This window comes from Chiloscyllium plagiosum, chromosome 26 (assembly GCF_004010195.1).
Source record: "Chiloscyllium plagiosum isolate BGI_BamShark_2017 chromosome 26, ASM401019v2, whole genome shotgun sequence".
NCBI classification, from domain to species: Eukaryota; Metazoa; Chordata; class Chondrichthyes; order Orectolobiformes; family Hemiscylliidae; genus Chiloscyllium; species Chiloscyllium plagiosum.
The window spans coordinates 13,188,964-13,214,202 of record NC_057735.1 but is presented as its reverse complement, the minus strand read 5'-3'; the positions used below and the strand labels follow the sequence as shown (position 1 = coordinate 13,214,202).

Here is a 25,239-nt window from a genome sequence, read left to right as displayed (position 1 = left end):
TAAAACTTGTGGCGAGAGATTTTAAAAAAAAGTGATGCATTGGATAATGTGGGTCCCCCTGCACACATTTAAAACATTTAGGATTTACCATTTGAGAGCAAAACTTGACACACATGTACTTGCATGTCTGTTTTTCGTAGCCAAGGTTTTAAAGTTAGGTGTTGCCAGCTTCAAACCACTGAATACAGCAACTGGCCTCAAGCCTATAGTGCAGTGTAAGCACAGCTTTAATTCATCACCTCAAATTACTGGCATCAGTGACAGTCCTGTAACCACCAGTACTTCACCCTGGTTTTATACAACTGAAAATCATCTATCGAGGCGCAGCCCATCTGGAAGAGTAACGATCTGTAATTGCTCTGTGGGGTGCTTTCACAATTCATGGGTCCACAAACAGAATTATACACACGCTTCATCATTGCATTTAACTGAAATCTTAGTCACAGCATGCCTTAAAAATATCTTTCTTATCCCAGAAAATAAGTTGGAGAGCTTCCATGATGTTTTGTCACAGAAAAGCGTTGACACATTTTAAGGAACCTCCGACATGGTGTTGATATGAGTGTTTCTGGCTTAAGTAGGTGAATTTACTAAAGCGTGGGAGAAAATTAAGATTTTTGTGCAAAATCTCTCAATCATTGAGGGAAATTAAAAACAAAGCAAGTGCTGTTAATCTGAAATTTAAAAAATTTGTTAGAAGCAGTCAGATCAAGCGATATCTATACACAGTATCTAGATTGTTTTATCTTTTAGGTGTGCGCCCATGCTAGAATTATTTTGATCAATAGCCATGGTGGCCTCTAAATTCTTGTTTTGTGTACTGTGCAGCTGAGCCGTTTAGGTGTGTGGACTTAAATAGATACCCTCTGTGTATGACCAGAGTAACTTAAAGGGTTTGACTTTTATGTCAGAAATGTTTTGAGATGCTACATGTCCACACAGCTTAAAGAGTACGTGTCAGCAGCCCTTTGTTTTCCCAAGTTCAAATTTCATTGTTTAAATAAACTTTGTGTCTTTCTATCATCTGAACCTACATGTTGTCTTTTTATTCACTTATGGGATGTGGGCATCACTGGTAAAAGTCAGCATTTATTGCATATTCTAATTGCCCTTGAGGATGTGGTGGTGAATCGTGTTCTTGAACTGTTGCATTCCAAAGAGTTAGGGAGTTCACATGAACACAGAATTAGGCGCAGTTGTGGACCCATTTGAGTTCTCAAGCCTGCTTCGTCATTCAGTAAGATCATGGTTAATATCTTGTGGCCTCAATTTCCTTTTCTGTATGCACTCCAGAACCCTTGACTCTCTTTTCAGTCAAAAATCTAACTCTGCCTTGAATATATTCAATGATAGCATTGGTAAGACTATCTTAGGAAGAATGTTTAAAGGACTAACAACCCCCTAAGATCAGAAAAAAAACTCTCTTTCCCAGTCTGAAATGGGAGATCCCTCAACTTTAAATGGTGTCCCCTAGTTCTAAACTATCGAGGCAGCTCCCTTCAGACCCTGCATGGTTTGGAGGAAGTTTAGGACTTCAGTTCAGAGATACTTTAAAGTGATTTCTCATTGCATTTTCACTCAGTGTTTTCTCACGTTTAGAACCAATATATTTCTTGGATTCTTTCATTTTTTTAAATTCATGAACATGTACATGGCCACGTTATCTCTGGCTGTGATCATTTGCTTATATTTTACCAGCCTTCCTCTTATTACACGCTTGCAATAAGAATAATGGAGAATAGAAAATATTCTGTTTGGAAACACAAAATAAAGCATTGGACTGGCATTTCAGTAATGTAGCTTTTCGGTTGAAATTACTGTAGAAATTGGAAAATCAACATCTGTTATTGTCAGCACTCGGATACAATCCTCCTTGATTGTTAGTGGCTCCATTTCATCAAACAAGAAATACATTGTGTCCTGTTGAACCCTGCTCTGTAGTTCATGTACATGCCTGCAACATGCTGACAAATACTAGAGTGCAGGAGGTTCAAATGCTGTCCCCCTCCCCCACCTTTCTCTGCAGATTAGTTTTAAAGTTTTTATCCTTGACCAAGTGATCAGATCTTTTATGTTTTTGACATTTCATTTTGCTGCTTTTCAACGGGTGTTAGTGAGGCTTATGCGACACAGTTGGTTGCATGGCAACATTTACGGTCTTGCATTGATTTGCTGAACTTGAGTTAAATACTTTAGACATTCATCATCTAATTCTGATACTTCTGTTTAACCCCAGAAATTTTTCTCCCCATTTGTTTTGTTTCCTGGACCACATACTAACTGTGGTTGCGAGGGTGGGTGTCTGATCACTGGGGCCCTGCCATTGCCACTGTGCATCCGTCTCAAGGACATTTTAGAGAGCGGTTTAATGAAATCATAGTCTCTTCTTTTTCCTTCTGATCTCCTCTTCCAAATTGATGCAAGTACCACATCCCACGACTCACTGCACCACAAAGCTGATTGCTCTTATTATTTTAGAGTTTTTTTAGTATTTTGTGTATTAACCCTGTGCCACTCCCATGCTTGACCAAGAAGCCAAGTAGCAAGTTGTTTCTTGCGTTTCCAGTGTAATTCTTTAGCTAATCTGTGGTGATGAGTTTGAGCAGTGCTCTTGGACTCTGACGAGTTTCCACTGGAAAAGTGCAGTTTTTGCTTGGTAACTCTGCACATCATTCTGACCGAGACTGATGCCAAACCTCCTAAGACGACCGTGATTTGGACAAAGTCTTAACTATGGTATAACCTGCTTCTACAAATTATCTTATGTGACTGATTTACAAGCTTGCTATTTACTTCTCTGGAATTATGACAAATCTTCTCAAAGGAATACTATATATATAAAAAACAAAAGCAGGTTGAAACTGGAATGATTTCAATCTGTTGTGTAAAATCTTGATTGAGGATAATAGGAAAATGTTGATTACACAACTTTAGAATGTTTTATTTTTTTGCTGTCAACTGATTTTGTTCTTTTATGACTTGGCTTTTGTTCAAAATAATTCTAAATTCAGACCTCTGTCTCCACTAAAAACTGTTAGAATCACCTCCCTGTAGCAAATGATTGTTTAATGAAATTTGCAAGTGCATTGTTACCAAAGTATATTAGCTCTACATGTGAAGGTGTTAACATCACTGATGCTTCTAACACTACACACTGTTAGCTGATCAATATGTGAGAGTGGATTTTCGATCATCCTTCGATATGCATTGAGAAAAAAATGCATGATCTGTTTCTAAACCTCAGTGCAATAAGATTATGTTACAGCTCTTAACTCTCTCTCTCTAGGATTCTGAATATATTGCATTGTTGAATTTATTTTTAAAAGTGCTGTCACAGCAATACTGTTCTGCATTTCTGTAATCTGCAGTGGGCCATGGCAACTCTTTTGTGAGTATTCACAATACTGTATTGCAAAACTCTACACAGGATTTGACATCTACCTTATAAGTAGACTAGTGATCTTTATTTGTTTTGAGTCTGGTAATTTTCATTTATTCCTATTCCATTTGTTAGTTTTCTCAGTTTAAAAAAAAATCATTTGTGTGCATCATTTTCTTAAAATATGTTCCTGAAGAGGTTGCTTTTTGTCATTTATAAAATCTATAAACTGAATTGCATGGATGAAAGCTGAAGAATTTTAAAATAAAATATACTAAATTGATGTAATATAACCTTTTGAGTCCCCTGCCCTGATTGAGTTATAGCTTAAATAAATCCTCAATATGATAAGTTATACAGATTAGCAAGATAACAGAGTGACAGAAGGGACACTCCTAGGGTACTGAGACTAAATACTGCTTTTTATAGGCTCTCTGGTGACTTTAGAAGGTATGTGGACAGTGGATGAAGCTGTCATATTCCTGTAGTTCAATGTCCGATCACTGGTATCTATTTTAAATGTTCACAGCTCTTTTAACTGCCCATTCTGCTAACTACTATTTATAATAAAAGTAAAAATGTGTGAAGATCTGTTACTGTAAGCATTTTGGAAGTGGAGAGAATTTTTATGTTCTGAGATTAATGTCTCCACGTTTACTATTCTTGGTTAGAATAGAATTCTATTGCCTGATACCATCTCTTTGATACTTTTCTATTAGGTTGAAGACACAAATACTAAATGATGGCTTGAATTTGTTTACCATGACTCCAAGCAGAGGCATCTGGAACTGAGAATTGGCAGCTTTCCCACTAATGGCCAAGGCTAGGTAAGAACAGACAGTACAATCTATATATCTACAATATTTATCTTTACTAGCTCCTGCTGAGGTATACGGAAGTAAGTGGGTGAATGATAATATGGCCTTTTGTTTTGCTATACCACGTTTTTCTGAAAAACAATTTGAGGTCTCCTTTAGCTTTTTAAAAATAGCTTGTATTACTTTAGACAATTTGTATTTTGAAATGTTCCTGTTATTATGTAAAGACTTGCAACATTTGATACATCTGTAGAAATATCCTAAAGTGCGAATCTGTTTTCCTTTTTGCTGGCACAGCTTGGATTCTCAGGATAATGGAGAATTTGAATGATTTTCTTCATATTGAACTTTGGCATCTTTAATATCCACCCGCGTAGAAAGGCAGGGTCTTCACAAATAATGTCATCTCCAAGTGATGGCCCCAGTGATAATGGAGTTCTCCCCCATTATGTACTGAATTGTGAGCTTTTGAGACTGTGCTCAAGTTTTGGACTGAGACCGTAAGCCTTTTGATTTATAAGCTCCTGAGAAGGGTACTTTGTTTAATAAATGGGCTGTGCATTCTGAGGATACGATATAACTTGTTAATGATGAGTTCTAGCGTTATCATGTGAGTATACTTCAAATCTGGGCTCTGGTATATTAGTGTATAAGTAGGTTCCAAATAACTAAGAAGTTCCATGCTGCACAATTTCTCAAAGTATTTAGTGTAACTCCACTTAGTGCAAGTTTGTTATGTGCAACAGGTAAGCAACGTTTCTTACATTAGTGGGTATAATCGCTTAACTATGCAAACTGCATTTGAAAAAACAAAGTATTTCTTTGAAGCATTTCAACCACAAGAATCCTTTTTGAAACGTGAGGTATATTTGTTCTGCAGGTAAGCTTTGATTTTAAGACCCGAGACATTTATACACTATTAAATCAAAAGCATAGATCTTGCATTTAAGTTACAACTTTTAGGCTGTCCAAATATAGTTGAACTTCACGTTTTATAAAGTGCTGCTGGAGTTTCTTTATAGGACAAACAGGAAGACAGCTAACTATCCGCATACATGAACATCAACTAGCCACGAAACGACACGACCAGCTATCCTTAGTAGCCACACACGCAGACAACAAGCAACATGAATTCGACTGGGACAACACTACTATCATAGGGCAAGCCAGACAGAGAACAGCCAGGGAATTCCTAGAGGCATGGCATTCATCCACAAATTCCATCAACAAACACATCGACCTGGACCCAATATACCAACCACTACAGCGGACAGCTGAAACTGACAACCGGAAGTGGCAGGGACAGACCACTATAAACACCGGAGGAAACATCAAAGAAGCGTTTCGCAGGAGGCTCCCAAGCACTGATGATGTCGCCTAGCCAGGGGACGAAACGTTTGCAACAAAAACTTCCAGCTCGGCGAACAGAACCACAGCAGCGGAGTTTATTTAGCAATACTCTTCAAAATTGTTACTGAGAGATGAGGTAATAAAGATTTGGTGGTTCGTTGATGTCCAGGTAGCGTTTTACAAGCTTCTAGGATGGAGGAAAAATGAATACTTGTGAAGTTTTGAGGCCCTGTGAATGGAAGAGTTAGTGTGGACTGGAAATGTGACATCAAAGGTTAATTATCAAGTGAATGTTTAAGGCTGAAAGTTGGACAATAGGTCTACATTTTAATGAATTGTGCATAACCAATGAAAATTTGAATGATAGACAAGATTGTGTGCAAATTATTTTACGAAAGTGAATTAAAGCAGTCATGCAAAATAATGTAGAGTTTTGAAGCACCTGGTCTCTGTTCCTTTAACCAATCTCAGTTGTGGGAAGTGTTTAGTAGAGGAGAAGGAGTGAATGGATGAGTCGGTTCAACAGTGACTGAGATGAAGCATAAGACCATAACATGCAGGAGTGGAAGTAAGGCCATTTGTCCCATCAAGTCCACTCCACCATTCAATCATGGCTGATGGGCATTTCAACTCCACTTACCCGCACTCTCCCTGTAGCCCTTAATTCCTTTCGAGATCAAGAATTTATCAATCTCTGCCTTGAAGATGTTTAACATCCCTGGCCTCCACTGTGCTTTGTGGCAATGAATTTCAGAGGCCCACCACTCTCTCTGGCTGAAGAAATGTCTCCTTTTATTTCTGTTCTAAATTAACCCCCTCTAATTCTAAGGCTGTGCCCACTGGACCTAGTCTCCCCACCTAACAGAAACAACTTATGAGTTTCCACCTTTTCTAAGCCATGCAAGCATGTGGGAGACTTGAGGCTACTGAAGAGAAACTGATCTGGGGAGTTTGAGGGCCACTGCATCTCTTAGTGGCTCTTTCCAGAACGACATTGGAAGAAGACTGTGTGGATTGTTTGTATCTCAGTTATAGAAATGCGAACAATTTTTGTATAAAAGCTTATTCAGTAAATGAACTTAAACTCTGCTGGGAAAAACATTTTTCGCAACTGGAAAAATAAATTACATTATAATTTACAGGAAAAACTAACAGCATTATACACGGAACAAAGTGGAGCTCAAGCAGAAAATCTGCTGCTCAGTACTTTGACAGTTAACTCTATGTATTGATACAATTTCTACATTGGATTGGAGCTCCACAGTTCAATTGTATATATTAATTTGCTCAATTCAGAGATCAGCTGGTCTGCTGAAGCCATGGGGAGCTGCTGGAGCTGTCTGGATAAAGACACGATCACAGACAACCACCCAACCAAATTCAAGGTAAATGTTTCACTTCCCACGATCCAAAACAATTAGAACGTTTTGCTGTACTTATTTGTCAGTCGAACAAGGCCTCCACTTCATTTTGTAAAACCTGGATCAGTTCTTAATTTTCCTATTTGCAGTAAGTATTAGCAACTTAAACTTACAGAATGTTAGAAAGCCCAAATCCTTTGTTTAATGGGTCACTTGAGGGCCAGTCCTGAAGTTTGTTTGGTTTTTTTAGCATAGATTTCAAATAGTGGGTACTGGCCTAACTTGCTGCACCATTTAGGTGTTTATACATTAGTTGAGGCTATTGAATTTCATGTGTCTGTAGATTTGCAATCCAACAAATTAGTAACTAAAATAATAGAACAGAACTGCTTGGTTATGTAAATGGACAAGCTGCTTTGGTTTAGACACCTGAACATAATGACCTCAAGAAAATGACTGCAACTTTGGGCATTTACATGTGCATAATTAAATATGAAAATGTAGAAGCTGCTGCACTGATTTGCCTGTTTATCCTCAGAGGTCATTCTGATAGGAACATAAGGACAAGAGCTGCTCAAGGCTGCTGTATCATTCAGAAAGATCATGGCTGATCAGTGGTCTAACTCCTGCCTTTGCTCCATATCCCTTAATATATTTGCTTAACAAAAATGATCTCCAATTTAAAATTAACAACTGATCTAGCGTTCACTGCCATTTGTGGAAGAGATTTCCAAACACCTAGAACCCTTTGTGTATAGAAGTGCTTCCGAAATCTCTGGTGAATGGTCTGGCCCTAATTCTCAGACTATGCCTTTTAGTTCTAGAATTGCCAACTAGTGGAAATAGGTCATTTTTATCTATCTTGTCTTTTCCTGTTATTATCCTGAAGACTTCAATCAGATCATCCCTTAACCATCTAAATTCTAGAGAATACTGGCCTGTTGAACTCCCCACAGCTGGAAATATGGAATCTACTGTCAGTGACATGGATATCCACTTTTAATGCATGTTAGTCCTGCTGTTGAAATCCTTGACAGCTTATTGATAACTAAGGTTTCGCTGGTCATTAAACAGCATTCTGAGTCATAACTACCACTGAATCGCCTCTTTGAATCTGAAAAATTTTATTTTACTTCAAGGTATATCAAAAATCTCCATTATGATGAAGTTTATCTATTTTTAAACTTTTTTGTTAAAGGTTTTTCAGTTTGTGTCCTAATTTTTTTAATCCTCTTATAAACTGCAGGAGCAGCAGTGTTTTTATACTCTGAAACAAAAACAGAGGTTGCTGGAAAAGCTGAGCAAGTCTGGCAGCATCTGTGAAGAGAAATCAGAGTTAACATTTTGGGTCTGGTGACCCTTCCTCTGACTTGCTGTGTGTCGGCTTGCTTGATGTGGCTGGATATAAAAGACTTTGTCTAGATGCCAAAAGTCACCCCTAGAGTCAGAATAAAATGAACACTGAGGAAGATGATGTCCATATGAAACAAGTCGTTAGATTTTTATGGTCTTTTCCTTTTGGGATTGAGTTCTCTTTACCCTGTTGACAGCGAACTCAAGGGCAAAGCTTGTCACGTGGAATAATATCCTAAACTGCCTTGTTTTTAGGAAACCAGCAAAGGATGAGCATGAAAATTAAGAGCTGCCTCAAATTAGTGAGCATTTGTTTTAAGAGTTTTAGGTATGTAAATGCAATGTGTGTCAATAAGATGGATAAAGACTCTGCTGCCAATGGTCATGCTCTCTGATTAGAGGGTGATGGAAGGGATATGGGACTGTGGTATTTTTGTGGAGAGGTGCAAGGCCATAGAATAATATGTAAACACAAATCATATTTTCAAAATTGTTGTACCATGGATTAGGAAACCAGTGGAGCTCAATACAGGCAGCAAACGTATATGCAGGAGCAGAAATGAAAGAGTTGGATTGGAGCTTGGGAGTCTTGCAAAAGAGATGTTTGAAAAATTTAATATGGAGGCAAGAAAAGATTTGCATTTGTGTACTGCTCTTTGTACCCTGAGGGCATTCCAAAATCTATCATTTCCATTGAAACTGAAGAATGTCTCTGCCCTTAATAAACCTGGTTAAATTTCTCTGACAAGCAGACAGTGTGGAGATTTAGCATTTCGTAAAGATGCAATTTGTTATCATTAATCTCTTGATGGGTGCACGTAACTGTCAATTGTAGATTGTGTTCATGTTTATAGTGAAATTTTTAATTCTGAGGCATGAGTACAGAGCTAAATTGTTGCTCAAGGGAATCAGTAAAATTTCCAATTCTGATTGAGCTGTGTTTGTGATGTCAGCATGATGAAAATTCACGTTATTTAGTCTGGAAACTTGCCTTGTAATTGAGCATCAAGGTTGCATATTGTTGCATTTTACTTGATCAGAGGGATTGGATTCCTGGGTAAAACTGCAAAATTTCTGATTGAGAGGTTGTGGAAAGGCTTTGGTTTTGTACTTGTTTCGCTAGTTTTGAACTCTGCACAGCTTGATGCTGGGCAAGCATTTGAATGCCTTTGCCTGACACAGAGAATGGGAACAATGGAGGTGGTGCAAAGATAAAATGTAATTATTGTGAATATACATATGAATGTTAACTACTGTTGTAGAAAAGGTAGATAATAAAGTACACCATAATTTATTGTGTATCTTCAAAACGTTACTTTTCCACAGGTGACAAACGTAGATGATGATGGTAATGAGCTGGGCTCTGGGATCATGGAACTGACCAACTCTGAGCTAATTTTGCACACCAGAAAACGAGATGCTGTGAGATGGCCATATCTCTGCCTGCGGCGTTATGGGTATGACTCCAACCTCTTCTCATTTGAAAGTGGAAGGAGGTGTCAGACTGGGCAAGGTTAGTTTGAATTGTCAATGGAACTGTTCGTTTGTGTGACAGAATTTTTCTGTTCTTCTTGAATGTACTAAACAAGTCTCACGTGCCACACGCTTTTGGAAGAGCAGAACACTATTTGTAAGCCTTCAGTTAAAATTAGAGTCCAATGTAATAAAATTTGAATTACTTCTTCAGTCCTTTGGGTTACAGAGGTCAGTAGCGCACTCGTACATTATAGACAGGGCTATGGAGTGTAATCCCCAAATTGCAAGTAAAAATCCTCATTAGGCGATCTCAGTTCAGAAGATTACGAGCTCATCACTACCACTTAACACCTTGCTATCTTACCTGACTTGATGAAAGATGAGGCAGATGTGTGCCTTGTCATTCTTCTGTATAACCAAATATGGGAATTAGAGGTTCCACTTTCCTTAAAGGAAATTCCAGAGAACTGAATGTTTTGGGTCATTGAAGAGCAGTTTGCATATTGTTCAATCTAAACTCTGTTCAATCTAGTGCAGGATCCAAATTTCTGTCTGAGTAGGCTTTGACTTCCAAAGGGAATTTATTGTGTCTCAGTGACTTGGGCAGAAAGATTAATAGTAAAAAGCAGCAAGAGGGGGTAGGTGATCGGGTCTACCTAACCAACTCCAACCAGTGAATGGCAGAGTCTCATGCCCTCTTGCACCCCACTGTTAGCCAAGTTGTTTCATCAAAGACAAAACAAAGTGAGTGGGTGGGAGGTGTGGTGTGGCCCAGGGTTCGGTGGATGAAAAACTCTTGGCTAATCCAGGAAAAGTTGAGGCTTTGCTGATTGCTGAAGCAAAGTCCAGGAGACGATGATTGTTCACATTGAAGTGCAACCTTGACTTACTAATTAAATGGATACATTCAGGAAACCTGTGTGGAAATAGATGGGAGAAAAGAACAGAAGGTGAAGTTGGGTAGGAGGAGGTGAGAATAGAACATTATTATCGAGTGACTGAGATGAATTGACCTTCTATTGAGAGCCATCATGGATGCGATAGACTGAACAGCTCCTCACGTTGCAGCCTTTCAGTGTTCACGCTTTAAGTTTAAGATAGTGTTTATAAGAATACATGGTTAGATTGTGAAAGGTCCCTATGTAATTGAGCTGTTTCCGTTTATTTAGTCAATGGTATTAAAATAAATTTCTCGCCAACAGGATTTGATTCTTGGGAGCCCAATAGTATTTTAAATGAATGGCTTCTGTGCACCACCTACTGCTTGCTATAAGTTACTGCTAGAAAACTTGAAATACTGATTTAGATTATAGCAGGAAAATGCAGGGCAATTATACCGAATGTACAAAGAATTGCTGGCCTATTTCATTAGTGAAGAACTTAACGTTAGTGTTTGTAAACAGCTGGATTCAATCCTTTTTTTTTTGCTGGGTATAAGCAGCTGAGTTTTGCCGTGTATGAAATTTACAAAACTTCACAGAAGATACTGGCAGAATTCACGCGGTGAACCCATCAAAGTGGTCCTGGATGTCATTGAGAAAAATCTTAAAACAATACAACCCTTTTTCTGTCTTTATTTTGAATGCCTCTTTATGCAGCAACTGTTTGTTACTTCATTTGCAGGCATTTTCGCCTTCAAGTGTGCACGTGCTGAGGAGATCTTTAACCTTCTCCAGGAGATCATGCAGTGTAACAGTATTAATGTAGTTGAGGAGCCCATGATGATATCAAGAAACACTCATCCAACAGAACTTGATCTACCGAGGACACCTCAGACGCCAACCAGTGAGTAGTTGAGGAAAATACGTATTTGTTTGTTGGATTTGAAAGAAAAGATGTTATTGGATAAGTTGTAGTGGATAAATATTATTATATTTCCTATGATAACACTAATGCCATGTTGGCTAACGACTTAATTAAAACAAATTGCATTGATGTAGCGCTCTTGATGAATAACCAATGTCCCCAGGTGCTTCAGAGGTTGTCTTCATACTGCGACTATAAACCCAAAGAAGAGAGATTGCGACGGGTGATAAGGTGAAGTTTTACTTAAGAGGTTGATTTTTCAGGGGGGAAGGTTATGGGAGAAGAGAGACATTGAGCAATGGAGGATTAACTGAACAAAGTTTGGAAGGTGAGGCCTAACTGGCTGAAGGCATGCTCACTGATGGTGAGGTAAAGGAATGCAGAAAAAGACCAAGTCAGAAGAATGTTGGGAAAGTTGAGTTTTATGGAGGATGGATGTCGAGGATGTTGAATGAGCAATATGATGAGACTGAGGCAACAACAGCACCACCTTTTATTTATATAGTGTCTTCCTTGTAATAAAATGAGTAATTATAATGAAAACTTTGACTTGAGCCACATAAGAAACTGTCATAGATAGCCAAGCTTAGTCAAAGAAGGAGGATCTAAGGAGGAATGAGGCAGAGTCTCATGAAACAGTTCCAGAACTTAGAGCCGAGGTAGCCAGCAATTGTGGAGAAATTAAAATTGGATTCTAAAAAGGCCAGAATTAATGGCGCACCGATATGATGGTAGAGCATAAAATTGAGTGTAATCTGTGTATGAATGAAAGCTGATCCTGTGTCTGGATGACTTTGCAAAGGGCCACATTGTAATGAAGAATAAGAGAAGCCCAGGAATATAGTTGTTACAGTGGTCGGGATATAGAAATGAAAAAAAAAGTTCCTGTTGCTTCTGTAGCTACAGTTATGATATTGAGCGTGTAACCAAGCGTAAGTCTCATAGAGCTGGACAGTAGAAGACCATTGGATGAGAACGATAAGGTTAACTGTCTTGAAGGCTCCAGATGGGAAAAGGAAGGGATTAATGGCACTACATTTGTGTGGCTCTCATTTGTGATACTTTGTTGGACATATTTTTGTGCTTGTCACAGGTTGCAAACTTGGTGAGAGTGATAAACATGGGAATCTGTGCAAAGGATGGGTAGTGAGTTAGGAGGTGTACAATATTTAAGAATTTGGGGAATTGGAAGTGAGGCTGTTAGTTTATAACAACAAAGAAGTAGAGGAGGGTAGCAACTTCAGTTTTTAAGTATCAGGGAGGGGTTGCTCCAATATTTAAAGAGGGAAATGTTTGCAGTCTCAGCTGGCATGAGGGCTAGGAAGGGATGTTGGTAATCAGCAATTTAGTAAGAATACATCAAAGGATTATGAAGTACACCCTGTGAAATATGAATTTAAAGAGGGCTGAAGGGAAGATGAGAAGGAAATTAAAGAAAATTACAAGTTCAGCCTGTGGGAGGGGGTGGGGTTTGGTTCCAGAAGGAGATGTGGCTTGGTTCATAATGGGAACATGAGGGTGGGTAGCATAAGCAACTGATGACAAAGTCCACACACTTGTTACAATGATTGGACTTGAAGCTGGAAGGATATAGAAGAGATGTGTTTATACTGAAATTTAGTATTGGTGAAAATAAGCTGATGATTGTCTTTGCTATCCAGCTGTGGTGAATAGTTTAGCAGAGGAAATAAAGGCTTTCTTGTCTCAATTTGATTGGATAAGTGGCTAACTATTTTATGAATAGATTGAAGTGCCAATCCCTTATGGAAGCAGAGTTGGGAACCATAACAAGTGGGGCTGACTGGGGTGAGTGAGACTAAATCTTTTGCACACAAAGTCATCAGGGGTGGAGTGAGGGATTACTCGAGCAAATGAACGAGTTCAGAAACATTGTGGTCAGTGGAATAGCAAAAGCTTGACTAAGTTTGTAAGTAACTTCAGTTGTTTACAAGGATGGATACAAAAAGAAGAGGAGGCAGAAAAAAAGTACAGAGGAGATTCCTTTTTTGACTGTCTATACCACACCATTTCATTCTATGGCTTTTGTTTCTTTGTAGAAAACTGATCTGTATTTGTCATATTTCAAATATTTGTTGCATTGATACTTGTGTGACTCTTGGGGTATTTTGAAAATGAACTTTCTGTTGAGTTTCTTGGAAGGGGTCCGGTGTTCTTCCCATGATTGTGAAAAGTTTAGTGGTGAAGGGATCAATATGGAGCTAAAAATGGTAATTTGTGATAGTTTGTTAATGTGAATATGGAATTTAACTTGCAAAATTAAAGCTGAGTCAAAATAATTCTTTCAGCCCCTGGATTTGCTGTGCCAGGATTTTCAAATGGATTCCCTTGTTATCCACAAATGGGTGATGGCTCTTCTCACCCATCAACTAGGCATCCCTCTATAGGAAGCACACGTCTCTCCTCAGTGGGCGAAGATTCTACACATCCTTTAATTGTAGGTGGTGATGATCAGGTACGTGCACATCTAATTACGACCATCTGAATTCACATGTTGAAAGTTCCACCATGTCCAAGGTGCTAATACACATCAGCTGGAGTATTGTGTACAGTTTTGGATGCCACACTTTAGGAAAGATGTGAATGCAATGGATGAAGTGCAGAAGAGGTTTACAAGAATTGTTGCAGGAATGAGAAACTTTGCTGTGAAGAGGATTTACGACTGATTTCCTTGGAAAAGTGATCAGAATTTAGTAGTTCTACTGCAGCAGTCACCTCTGGAGCTGTGTAGTTTTATACCTATTAAAGTTCTCATGCTGACATTTTCTTAATTTGAATTGAAGTTTAATTTTTGTAGTGCTACGTTCTGGCAATTATTTTAAGCCCAGGATGTTCTGGAGCTGTCACACTGCATAGGGATCTTACATTGCACATAATTCATAGAAATAACAAAGTGGTTGGTTAGTTACAAAGAAGTATTTATCTGGGCTATTGCCTTGTCATCAGAGTAGATTCATATAAAATTAACAAAATTGCTCGGCATTAAAATTCTGAAGTATTATTTGATTCAGGAACGTAATTTCATTGTTAAATGGTGTGCTTTATCAGTGACAATTTAATTTTAGAAGTGTTAAGCAATATGATAGGTTTTCTTTGGAAAGATGAAATATTAAGCTATCCTTTATGCTACTAACCTAACCAAATTGCTCAAGATAGAAAGTAATAGAATTCCACTATTATACTGCTCAAACTGACTTCACAACATAGTAATTGATTTTTAGGACACAAGGCAGATGATTGATTCTGAGAAATTATTGACTTTTTTAAATTCGTTAAAATTAAGGAATATCATACTATTCTCTTGTTAATAGACAATAGAGGAGATATGTGGTTGGAGAATCTGTTCAGTTGAGCTGAAAGAGATTGTATTAGACTAATATTTGGTAATTTCAAATTATTTTATTCACTCCATTAATTGTAGAACTGTTTGATCCATGTGCACGTCTGATTAAATTTAGTAATGCTTACAATTACTTACCACCTATATTGTTCAGCAGTGTCTTGTGATCTCTTTTGTTTTTTGTAACAGATTCACACATATGTGAATACATCCAATGTTGATGAAGAGCGGAAGAAAAGACTTTGTGTTCATGGTGTGACAGAGGCACGGTCATCTGTCTCTGAAATGATGCGAAGCCATGTAAATCACTGTCCTGCAACGGAGGACAGAACTCCTCAAGTCCTCCTGCAGCCGGGGGAGGTCAAGTTTGTCTTAGGACCAACACCAGTTCAAAAACGAATAATGGAGCGTGAAAAAATAGAGAGACAGAAAGATCACATAGAATATTGTGGCGGTGGCTTGAATTTTATGGACCGAGATAATGTCCACGAAGGTGATGAACACAGCATGGCATGTGGGTCCAACAATAAAATGACATATGAGAATATCAATGGTTTCCTTGTGTCTGCTGGCACAGGGTTACGACGAGGACGGCTCAAGGTGGGTGGGGATGGCCAGAACCTGAACAACTGTGCACCTAGGAAGACAGCCATGCTGAACTATGAAAATCTGCCCTCTTTACCTCCTGTTTGGGAAAGTCAGACACAAAGGCGGGAGGAAGAGGACTTGAGTGACCCTGGAACCCCTCCACAAAATGGATACCATAATAGTCTTGACCCACTGCGGAATTATGTCAATACTGAGAATGTAACTATTCAACCTGGTTTACATAAAGTAGACTTTACCCGGAGGCGGGATTGCACCCCAAATGTCTTCAGCTTTGACTTTAAGCGTCCATGCCCTGAACAAAGGCAATTAAATTACATCCAAGTGGATCTGGAGGGTGGGAGTGACTCGGATAACCCTCAGACTCCCAAAATGCCCAACACTCCTGTTCCGCCAACACCAACACGTAGGACTGAATTTTACGCTGTGATAGACATTAAAAAGACAGCTGCTATGTCCAGTTTGCAAAAAGCACTACCAAGGGACGATGGGACATCAAGGAAGACGAGGCACAACAGTACAGATCTGCCATTGTAAGCATTAGCGATTTTTGTCCTTTTGGATATTGGTATTTATAGCTTCCTGTTCAGTTTGAGATACTAGTCCTTTATTAGAATTGTTGCTGTACTGCAAGTTGCCATGCTTCCTGCATGATTCTGAGCTGCTACTTTACAATGAGATGCAACATATCTGAACCTTTTTGCTCACCTGTGCCCAATTTCTGATAGAAACAATCAATGATGGAAACCCATGGTGATTTTTAACTTTAATGAACCCACAGCCTCCCCTGCCTCGGTCAGCTGATTCACAAAGATCAAGGATTAAATCAGGAATTGGATGCTTTCCGTCCTTTTCTTTTAAAAAAAAAGGAAAGTGAAATTATGAAATGCCCAATGGGATACTAAGCTACAGTAAAGAGAAAAGTAGGGTTACAGGGTTTCAGCAGTGTCATCCCAAACAAACACCACCGACACCTCCAATTGGTCTGTTGAAACCACGCATAATAAAATATAGATACAAGTCTGCAGAAATGTTATTATAATGCCAAAAGTGATTGATATTTCAATATGCTGCATTTAAAAGAAACGCTACAATTTTACCAAGCACTCAGTATCCAAATGGTTTCCCTGGTCAAAGTTTCAACTTTATGTAGTGACCCCAGTGTACAATCATGGAACCCTACCCTTGTAGGTTTTGGGTGTGGAAGGTCCACAGGTTGCCCTGTGTTGATTTGCATTTGGGTGTTTTTTTTGGCTTAGGAATAAGCAATGGGATGAATTTACCCATTGAGCTATGAGAGGAGCCCCATGTAATTGATGTAACTGTTATAATCAGCCAGCTATACAGAAGAGGTTTTATTTTGAAAACTGTATGATCATTCCTTGTTGGGTCTGTTAGGAATTTTAAAACATGAGCGTTATTGAATTAGTTAAATAGTTGCATTATAATTGAGTAAGAACATCATAATCATTTAAGTTAGGAGGCATTTAATACAAACATGGCCGTATTATTTACCCTCTTTATTTTCTACCCCTCTCTTGGGGGCAGTGATTTATCCTCTGATACAGGTCCCCCATAAATACCTTACTTGGCTGGCCATTCTCATGTAGTCTGTGAAAGGAAGTGTTAACAGCTAATATCTGTAAAATTCTTTCTGGGTCTATTTAAATAAGCAAGGTTTATTTAACCGGAACGGGAAGTCCCAATCCTAGCTGTCTTTCACAAAACTATGTCAGTCATTATTTTCAAAGTCATGCTCTGTGTTTTGTTTCTTTTTGGTGTTTAAAGCATCAGGGAAAACACCTTTTGTGTTTTTCTTTGGGCATTGACATGTTCTTGCAGGATCTGTAGAGTGTTTTGCAAGGTGGGATGTTGCAGGGAAAGCCGAAGTTAAATATAGTTTTACTGAGTCAGGTGTTACTTTACTGGAATAGATCAGAGTGGTGTTGATGACTTTAACCTTTGTTCTATGTTTTATTTCAGCTCTTCATTTGTTGGGACCCACTGCTAGCCATAATTTGCCATTAAAATGAATTCATAGAAAAGATTCTACTTCTGAAGTGTCAAATATGGTACATTATTGTCTACATTTTCTACTTTGAGCAAAACTTTGCCTTTTTTTTAAAGGGATGGTCTCTGTTTAAAAGGTCCTAAATACACAGGAATAACAAGACTTTAACTTGTTATTACATTCCTGCAGTGATCCTTTGTTCATGATATTAAGCTTGATGGGCTGCTAATTTCAAAAGGAAAATGGGATCATTTGCTTTACGAAATGGTTTTTTTGATATGGCCTTTTTAATGTTTTTTTGAAGTAGACCGTGTGTAGACCCGTGAAAACAGATACTGTCTCTTTGATCCAGATGTCGGGAGGCTGTTTAAGGTGTTTGCTGACAGTCATTGCTATGCATCAGCCAACATTGTTTTACTGTGCATTGTGTAGTGAAAGATGTAAAACTACACAGTTTAGCTCAGAGGAACAACTGTCAAAGGAGTAAGGATGTTTGCTACAAATTTCAAAGGGGGGCTACTCATTGGAAATGCTTTTGCTTTATTATCAACAAAAGAATCAAAATCAAGGTCAGCTGGTTGAGATTCTGAAATGGTCCATTCATGTTGATAAAATTGCCATAGCACAAATGTAATAATTGCATTAATGCCTTTAGGTTTATCTAGTGGGTGGCTAATCTGTACCTAGTAGGAAAGTTAACAGTTCAACCTGGTTGAATTGTCTGATTTCTATAGTGACAGTGGTTGGTTTGGGAAGGGGAGAAAAGCCAGCAACACCATTTCTGACTTCAGTCTCATGGCACCCTGAGAAAGGGTGTATGCATGGATTTCAGGTGAAATATGATTTCTGGCTCAGATGTCCTCCTTCAAGGTAGAACACTTTGCTGAGTTCTTACACTTAAATAGTGATCACTTTCAAATACTGAGACTGAGTAGACTGAGTTCTTGTCTACTGACTTGCTCATCAGTAACTTGTGAGAATAGAAGACAAAGTGAGAAATGGAAAAGCAGCAAAAAAGAATTGGCGAGATAACTTTGACTTGAAAGGCACTTGCAGTTGTATAAAAATGTTGCAACCTAATGTTTTGAAGTATTTAAACCTGTTTCTTCAGATAAGAATTAGTGATCCAAGCTATAACTTGAAATTTGAAGTGAGCAAATGATTAAATAGCAGTAATTTCTACAGTAGAATTAGTACTGATGTGTAATGAGATTTCAGTTTTCTCCAGTTTCCAGTATACCTACTCTAAATCAGAAAGGAAAATACCCCAGATATTTAGTCCTTTTCCCACTATTACATAAGGGGTTGTGTGTGGGAGCACTCTATATTTGAAAGTGTGTTCTGTTCCCTTATACAGGTTGTATGAATAAATCTTCCATCAAAAGGTGTTAATTCATCGAACTGAATTTCTGCAATTTATATTGAACATCCTTAACTCTTATTTCTCATTCTATAATTAAATCTTGACATTTTCAGGGTTATAAAACATTATGAAATGTGCCAAAAAAGTGCCAACCCTCCAAGCATGAGATAAGGTGATGTAGTGTTTAACAAAATCCAGTCTGTCTGGTGCCTTTGTTTACACTGAGACTTGCTTGTTCCTTTTGATTGTTAGAACTTTAAAATTAATTATTTGTATGTTGTACTTTGGCTGTAGTTAAACAAAAATCACCATAATTCTTTCTTCAGCTTGTATTTCACATTTTGATCCAACAATGTGAGTACAAGAGTGTTTGACCATAAGTGTTTCTGCTGAGATGTGTGGGAATGCATATACTGTACTAACTTCCTGCACATGATCGTATAGCCTGACATTTATGTTTTGCTTGGCTTTCCCATTACAACTTTCAAAGCTGCAGTATATTTCTCATGTTTTGAATTTGCTGGGAGCAACTTGATGTGTGTAATAGCTATGAAAAAGAATGCAGGGCATCCTTGCATCCTCAAGATGTCCTTTATAAACTGGAAATGACACTTGTCATTAAGTGTTCTGATTTGATGCTTGAATATCTTCAACTGTCAGTTTTAAATCACAAATCTTTTAAATATATTTGATGTGTAAACCTCTTTGTTTTAAAACTCATTGCAAAGTTGACCGTTGTTGAATTTTATTGATTCATATGACATTCCTGGAGTTAATTGCATTTGTTTTTCAGATAGAAAAGACTTTGCTTAATTCCTTTAACAACGATGCTACCTACCCCCATTTTGAAATTAGATATTTTCACCTCTGGAGCAGGTGGTACTTGAAGTTGGCTACCACTGCAACTGCTCTACCACTGCACCACAAGAGCCCCTACTATGAATTTACAGCTGCCATGATGATCAGATATGGATGGTGTAGCACTCTAACTTATTCTTGTTCTATGGATATTTTATAACAAATTACTCCAATTATCAAGAAGAATTTAGAAGAAAATATTACTGAACTTGTTTCCGTTATGCAATGATCATATTTTCACCTGAAAATTATGCCTGCCTGTGGCATGTGTAGAAACAGTAGAATATGAATGAGATTTGGGCTGAAAATTGACTTTGCACAAAGCAGTCATTCATCCTAGACTTGGTTAGCTGTGCAAATAAATGAAATTTTTCTAGGCAGAGCAAAGAAAGTCAAAGTACTACTGAGCTATGCCCACATGATACCCGTGTAGTTTGCTGGTTTAACAGTTAAAAGATAGTCTACATGTTACTCATTTATGAGGGGAAATGCTTGGGAATCCTAAAATAATTCCAACGTAATGGTGTAGAACACAAAGTGGAGTACATGCTGTGCTCCTCAAGTGACCTAGTGAAGTAATACAATGACTATCTGGTTATCGGGTCTGTCACCTAATTCAGTTGGGGTAATTGTCCTCGGTGCTTCTGGGTTTAAGGAAAAATGTAAGATAAAAGTGGCCACTGTTACTAAACTTTGCTGTCCAGTGACCCTTGCTGCTGATGTGCATGTAAGAATGCCAGAAGACAAGTTTGGACTTAGTTGTGGTTGTTCTCTGTCTCCCAAAGTGAACTAACATGTTCACTGTCAAATCTCATCTGATTAATTAGAATAGAATCAGTATCTTTTAAATAGGAGAACTGACAGGAGGAAACCAGGTCACGAAGAGCTAGTGAATGGGATTTCAAATTACTCACTACCCCAGCATACCACTAGATGGAACTGAAGTATTGTTATAGATTAGTTTACAGTTAACTCTGCTCTACAAATAGAGATTAGTGTTGACAATATTGTATAATAATGGGGGCTTAAGTTGTCCAGTTATACATTGTGTGTGTTTGACTATTTTTGTATTGTTTTAGCAAGTGTTAGAATATATTGCAGCTTTGAAATGTTTGTGAACACATCTTTTGAAAACTAGGAGTTGCCAAATTGTATTTGTTTTTTATGATGTTGGGTGCAATTGGCAATTTTTAGTTTCTAAACAGATTAAGCTGACTTCCACTCAACAAATATACGTGGCCTTTGTTATTTGTATGTTCATTTCAGGATTATCTGTATTGTTCACCATGGCTGTGAGGGATTTTGTCCTTTGCACTGAATTTGAACTACACCAGTTCTGTGCACAACTTTTGAACTTCAGTCGCCAAATAAATGGCTTCACAGTATTATCTTCTGTATGTATGTGTACTCATCAGGGTGAGGTATAACAGGGCTAAAGAATGAAATTCACTTTTTCCACTTTGTATCCTCTTTTGCACTCTTGGGTCGGGCATAGCTCAAAACAAATTTGAAAATAAGCATGGTTCTTAAGTCCTGAACTGCAACAATTTGAGTTCTGTAACAGTCTTTCTTGGTTTGTCTTAGATGAAAATTTCTAATCTGTACCAGATTAATGTTGATTGTTGAGCACCAGATTCCAACTGGAAATTGAATGAAGACTAGTCAGAATTTCTTTGTTTTCTTTTAATTTATGGCCTTAAACTTGAGGTTTGAATCTAGATGCCTAGGGTGAGAGAGCACTGCTCTGGTCTGCACTGCAGCCACAAATTGATCTAACCAATTGGTAGGTATGGAGATCAAATGCTAGTTGACACTGGGACTTGCATTCTGTCCATTGTTGTTCTGCTCAAACTACAGATCCCTTACAGCACTCTAAGCCAAGAGCAGTTATTATTTAAGAGATTATTGTGCTGTCTGAATTTTTATTCGGGGTTTTCCACCAGCTCTCTTGTAATCCAAAACCATGCAGTTAACATCAACATGGATGTTAAAAATGAAGGATAAAAGCCAAGTATCATTGCATCTCCTCATTATTCCTGGCTTGGCCAGATCTACAGCATTTGTAGCTTCAAGTTGTACAATATTAGCCTTAAAGTACTGGCTGTGATATTTCCTCTGCAACTTGAGTTAGCAAGATGTAATGTGTTTTTAATTTAAATTTCAAGTTATCTCTTACTAAATCATTTAGAAGGCCACTTCATCTCCTGTGCCCATTTTTTTAAAAGGAAGAATTTTGACCTCTGATCAGTCACTGAGACTGCTGATTACAGTTGTGTTTACAGATTAGCACTGAAGATTCTTTTACAGCTCAAGTGCCTAAGTTGCCATATGGATTGGCTGGTAGCAGGTGTCTGTTTTTCTAAGTAGTGCAATTAGTGTTTTCATTTTGTGTTTGGGAAGGTGGGTATATTAGAAGTCAGATGCTACTAATGCCAAGATTCAAATATTACAAATATGTTTGGAATGTAAGGTTTTTGCCTGACTAAATCTGTAAAATTACAGAGGTGAGAAGGAAGTGCCTTATCACTAAGCTAGTAAGATATTTTGGTGGAATCGAGATTCTTAAATGCTGCCGTATTTGGCTACATATCTGCTGTAGGGGTCAAACATTCATGAAACTCTGCTATTTAGCCTTGAATCATTGGTATTGCCACAAATGTAAAAGTGGAAAGTGGTTTCATTCTTCAGCACTGGTGACTATGACACACTGAAAGTGTTTTTCAAAAAATGCTGGGACTTTAATGGAAGTATTTAAGTCTGGTAATTTCAATGTACTTTGTAGAGATTGCATACGATTTGATTTGAAGTGCCACTATCAACCTGATGGTGGCATCTAGATGCCTGTAGTCACAAATGCAATCGCGCGAATTTCATTGCACAGTTACTTTTAAATTTCAGTGGGATACCTTCCCGCCAACTATTGTGTAAAGTTTCATGAATAAATACTCCTAGCAGGTTTCAGGCCATACTTGTCAATGTCTTAAACTTCTTCATTTCTCTGCATGTGCTGATTTGCTGGCAGTTTTGTAGAAGTATTTTGTGTACTGCACTTAGGTACGTAGATGTCCTTGGATGCTGCTGTATATTGTCTGCTTCTGTGAGCTTTACCAAGGTACAGAGGAAGGTAATCACAGGATTTTCTGAATGTACACAGAACTCATTACACCCAAAGAACTGCTATCTGAGCTGAACTGTTGCTACTTGGAAAAAATATTATACTCAGAACAAAAAATGAACTTTTTTTTTGCTTTATGCAGGGAGCACATTTTCTGCATTCCTTAAGTATTTTTTGATGCAGAAGGAGTTCATTTCCCAAACTTGTACCTTAGCTATCAGTCGGCATTAACATTCTCAAACAGGGAGTCCCAGTAGAACTTCCTATACACTCTCTTTTGAAGAAAAATTACATTTAACAGTGCTACTAGATTTGTCCAGTCTCCAAGTAAGAATGTGATCAAATTGTATTGGCATCCTGAGATAGGTACCTGACTTTTTAGACCTTTTGCGTGCACCCAGGTTTTGTAGACTTGCTTTGTTAATTGTTGTCTTAATTTTAACAAACTGGATGTTTGTGACATTTATTTTCCTAAGTTTCTGTACACAAGTTATGATTCAGAATTACATGAACATATAAATTTAAATCCCATTTCCAATCTTAATCCTGTGGTTCCATTTGCTTGTATCTGTGACCAATTCTGCTACCAGATCTACCAGGCTGCAATAAATCAGTTAATTTCACATTTGCCAATAATTTGTTTTTTACTTGCAAGGAACTGTGGTGGCATTTGTAAATTCTGTGATTATCTTATTTCCTGAGCTGTGATATTCATGAGTTTATGGACTGTTTTTAACCCTTTCCAATCCATGAAGTATTCGAACCTACTTCATGAATTCATAGAGGATTGTGGTACAAATTATTCAGAGCTGCTTAATTTGATAAATTGATCATTAACCAGTGAATAATCTGGTTGGATTGTAACCATTTATAATTTAGTCAAGTAGGATTTGATTGCTGTCACGATTTTGCACATCTTTTTTTCCAAAATACTGATGACTTCTGCACTATGGCAACATTGTGAAAGCTACACATGCTTTTTATTAAAAAGGTATTATCACTCTGTTTAATAAAGGTTAAGCCCAATAACCAGTTACCTGTTTCAACTGAGTATCGGTATCCTAACAAACATCAACATTTTCATCGCTGTTTGTGACTTTATGGATAAGGAAGGGTTAAATGCAATTAATGGCCTAGTGTTCCTTAGGAAAACTGTAGGTACGCTTAAGCAGAATAATTGTATTGTAATTTCAGTCAAAGTAATTGTAGTCTGATTCTAAATATTTATGACTTTATTAAAGTGACTACACTAATAAAGATCCCCATTAGGGATGAACAATTAAGTTGGATGTTTCTGTTTTATGGAAATCAGGTTATGTTTATAAATGCATTGTATTATACGGTACTGCAAATGTTATGTTCAAACTAGCACCATTTCATACTTTGTTTATATGCTGTATGGAAATGTATGAAATATAACGATTAAATGTTGTAAGAGCAATGCTGTATCATACTTTATTGGCCTCTGAAAATGGCGAATAGAATAAAGAAATGGACTAAAAGCTTGTATTTTTTTTTTATACATTTTCTTTTAGTGAAAGAAGATTTAAGGGATCTGTTTAAAGAAGGTCTGGTTAATTCAGTGGTACTTGCAGGGAATTTTCCTTGCTGTCTCCCTCTTTCTTGGCAGACCCCCTGCATTTGGGGCCCACTCGCTCTTTTTGAAGCCAGGATTTAACTGTCTGTCTTAATCCAGTTGGTAACAGAGGAATCAACATACTTTTGTGGAAATGAATTTTACAATCTCTGGAAAGCCTGTAATACTTCACAACCGATGAAGGACTAGTGTAATTTTATAATGTGGAAGGCAAGGGGATATCGGTAGGATGCGAGGCTAAATTTTCTCACACGCTTGACTCCTTGAAGTCCACTCCATTGAGTGAACATTTATCCTAACAATGCTAAAGGTGTAATTGCACCACAGGAATTGAAGTGCTTCAAGTAGGTGCCTAGAAAGGTGAGGTAAAAGAATAAAGAAAGAAGAGACACATTAAGCAAGCTTGACTAATTAGGCACAGTTCAGGTCCAAACCTTGACTGTGAATTTTGAAAGCACAATTGACACTATTCTTAAAGGAAGATAGGAAGCTTTATCCACACGAGTATTTTTCCAACAGCTATTCATAGAGTCCTAGAGATGTACGTTGAAACTTTATTGCTGGAACAGCACAGCAGGTCAGGCAGCATCCTTTCTCCTCCTAGAGATGTACAGCATGTAAACAAACCCTTTGGTCCAACTTGTCCATGCTGACCAGATATCCCAACCTAATCTTGTCCCATTTGCTAACACTTAGCCCATATCCCTCTAATCCCTTCCTATTCATATACCCATCCAGATGTCTTTTAAATGTTGCAATTGTATCAGCCTCCACCACTTCCTCTGACA

The 25,239-nt window shown here is 37.9% G+C and overlaps 1 protein-coding gene across 4 annotated transcripts in view; it reads left to right on the top strand.

Annotated features, from left to right (window-relative positions):
* LOC122563106 (fibroblast growth factor receptor substrate 2-like) overlaps positions 1-23,329 on the top strand; it is a 79,542-nt gene extending 56,213 nt beyond the window's left edge. For 3 of the 4 annotated variants that reach the window (XM_043716536.1, XM_043716535.1, XM_043716537.1), the window contains exons 2-8: positions 4,099-4,206; positions 6,844-6,932; positions 9,588-9,774; positions 11,361-11,522; positions 13,850-14,016; positions 15,091-16,040; positions 17,491-23,329. In XM_043716536.1, coding sequence (XP_043572471.1) covers positions 6,867-6,932; positions 9,588-9,774; positions 11,361-11,522; positions 13,850-14,016; positions 15,091-16,040; positions 17,491-17,518 — 1,560 coding nt within the window. In that variant the 5' untranslated portion in view covers positions 4,099-4,206; positions 6,844-6,866 and the 3' untranslated portion in view covers positions 17,519-23,329. Of the gene's footprint in view, positions 1-4,098; positions 4,207-6,843; positions 6,933-9,587; positions 9,775-11,360; positions 11,523-13,849; positions 14,017-15,090; positions 16,045-17,490 lie in introns of those variants that run through there. The other variant, XM_043716538.1, reaches the window with a different exon arrangement.
* The last annotated feature ends 1,910 nt before the right edge of the window (positions 23,330-25,239 follow it).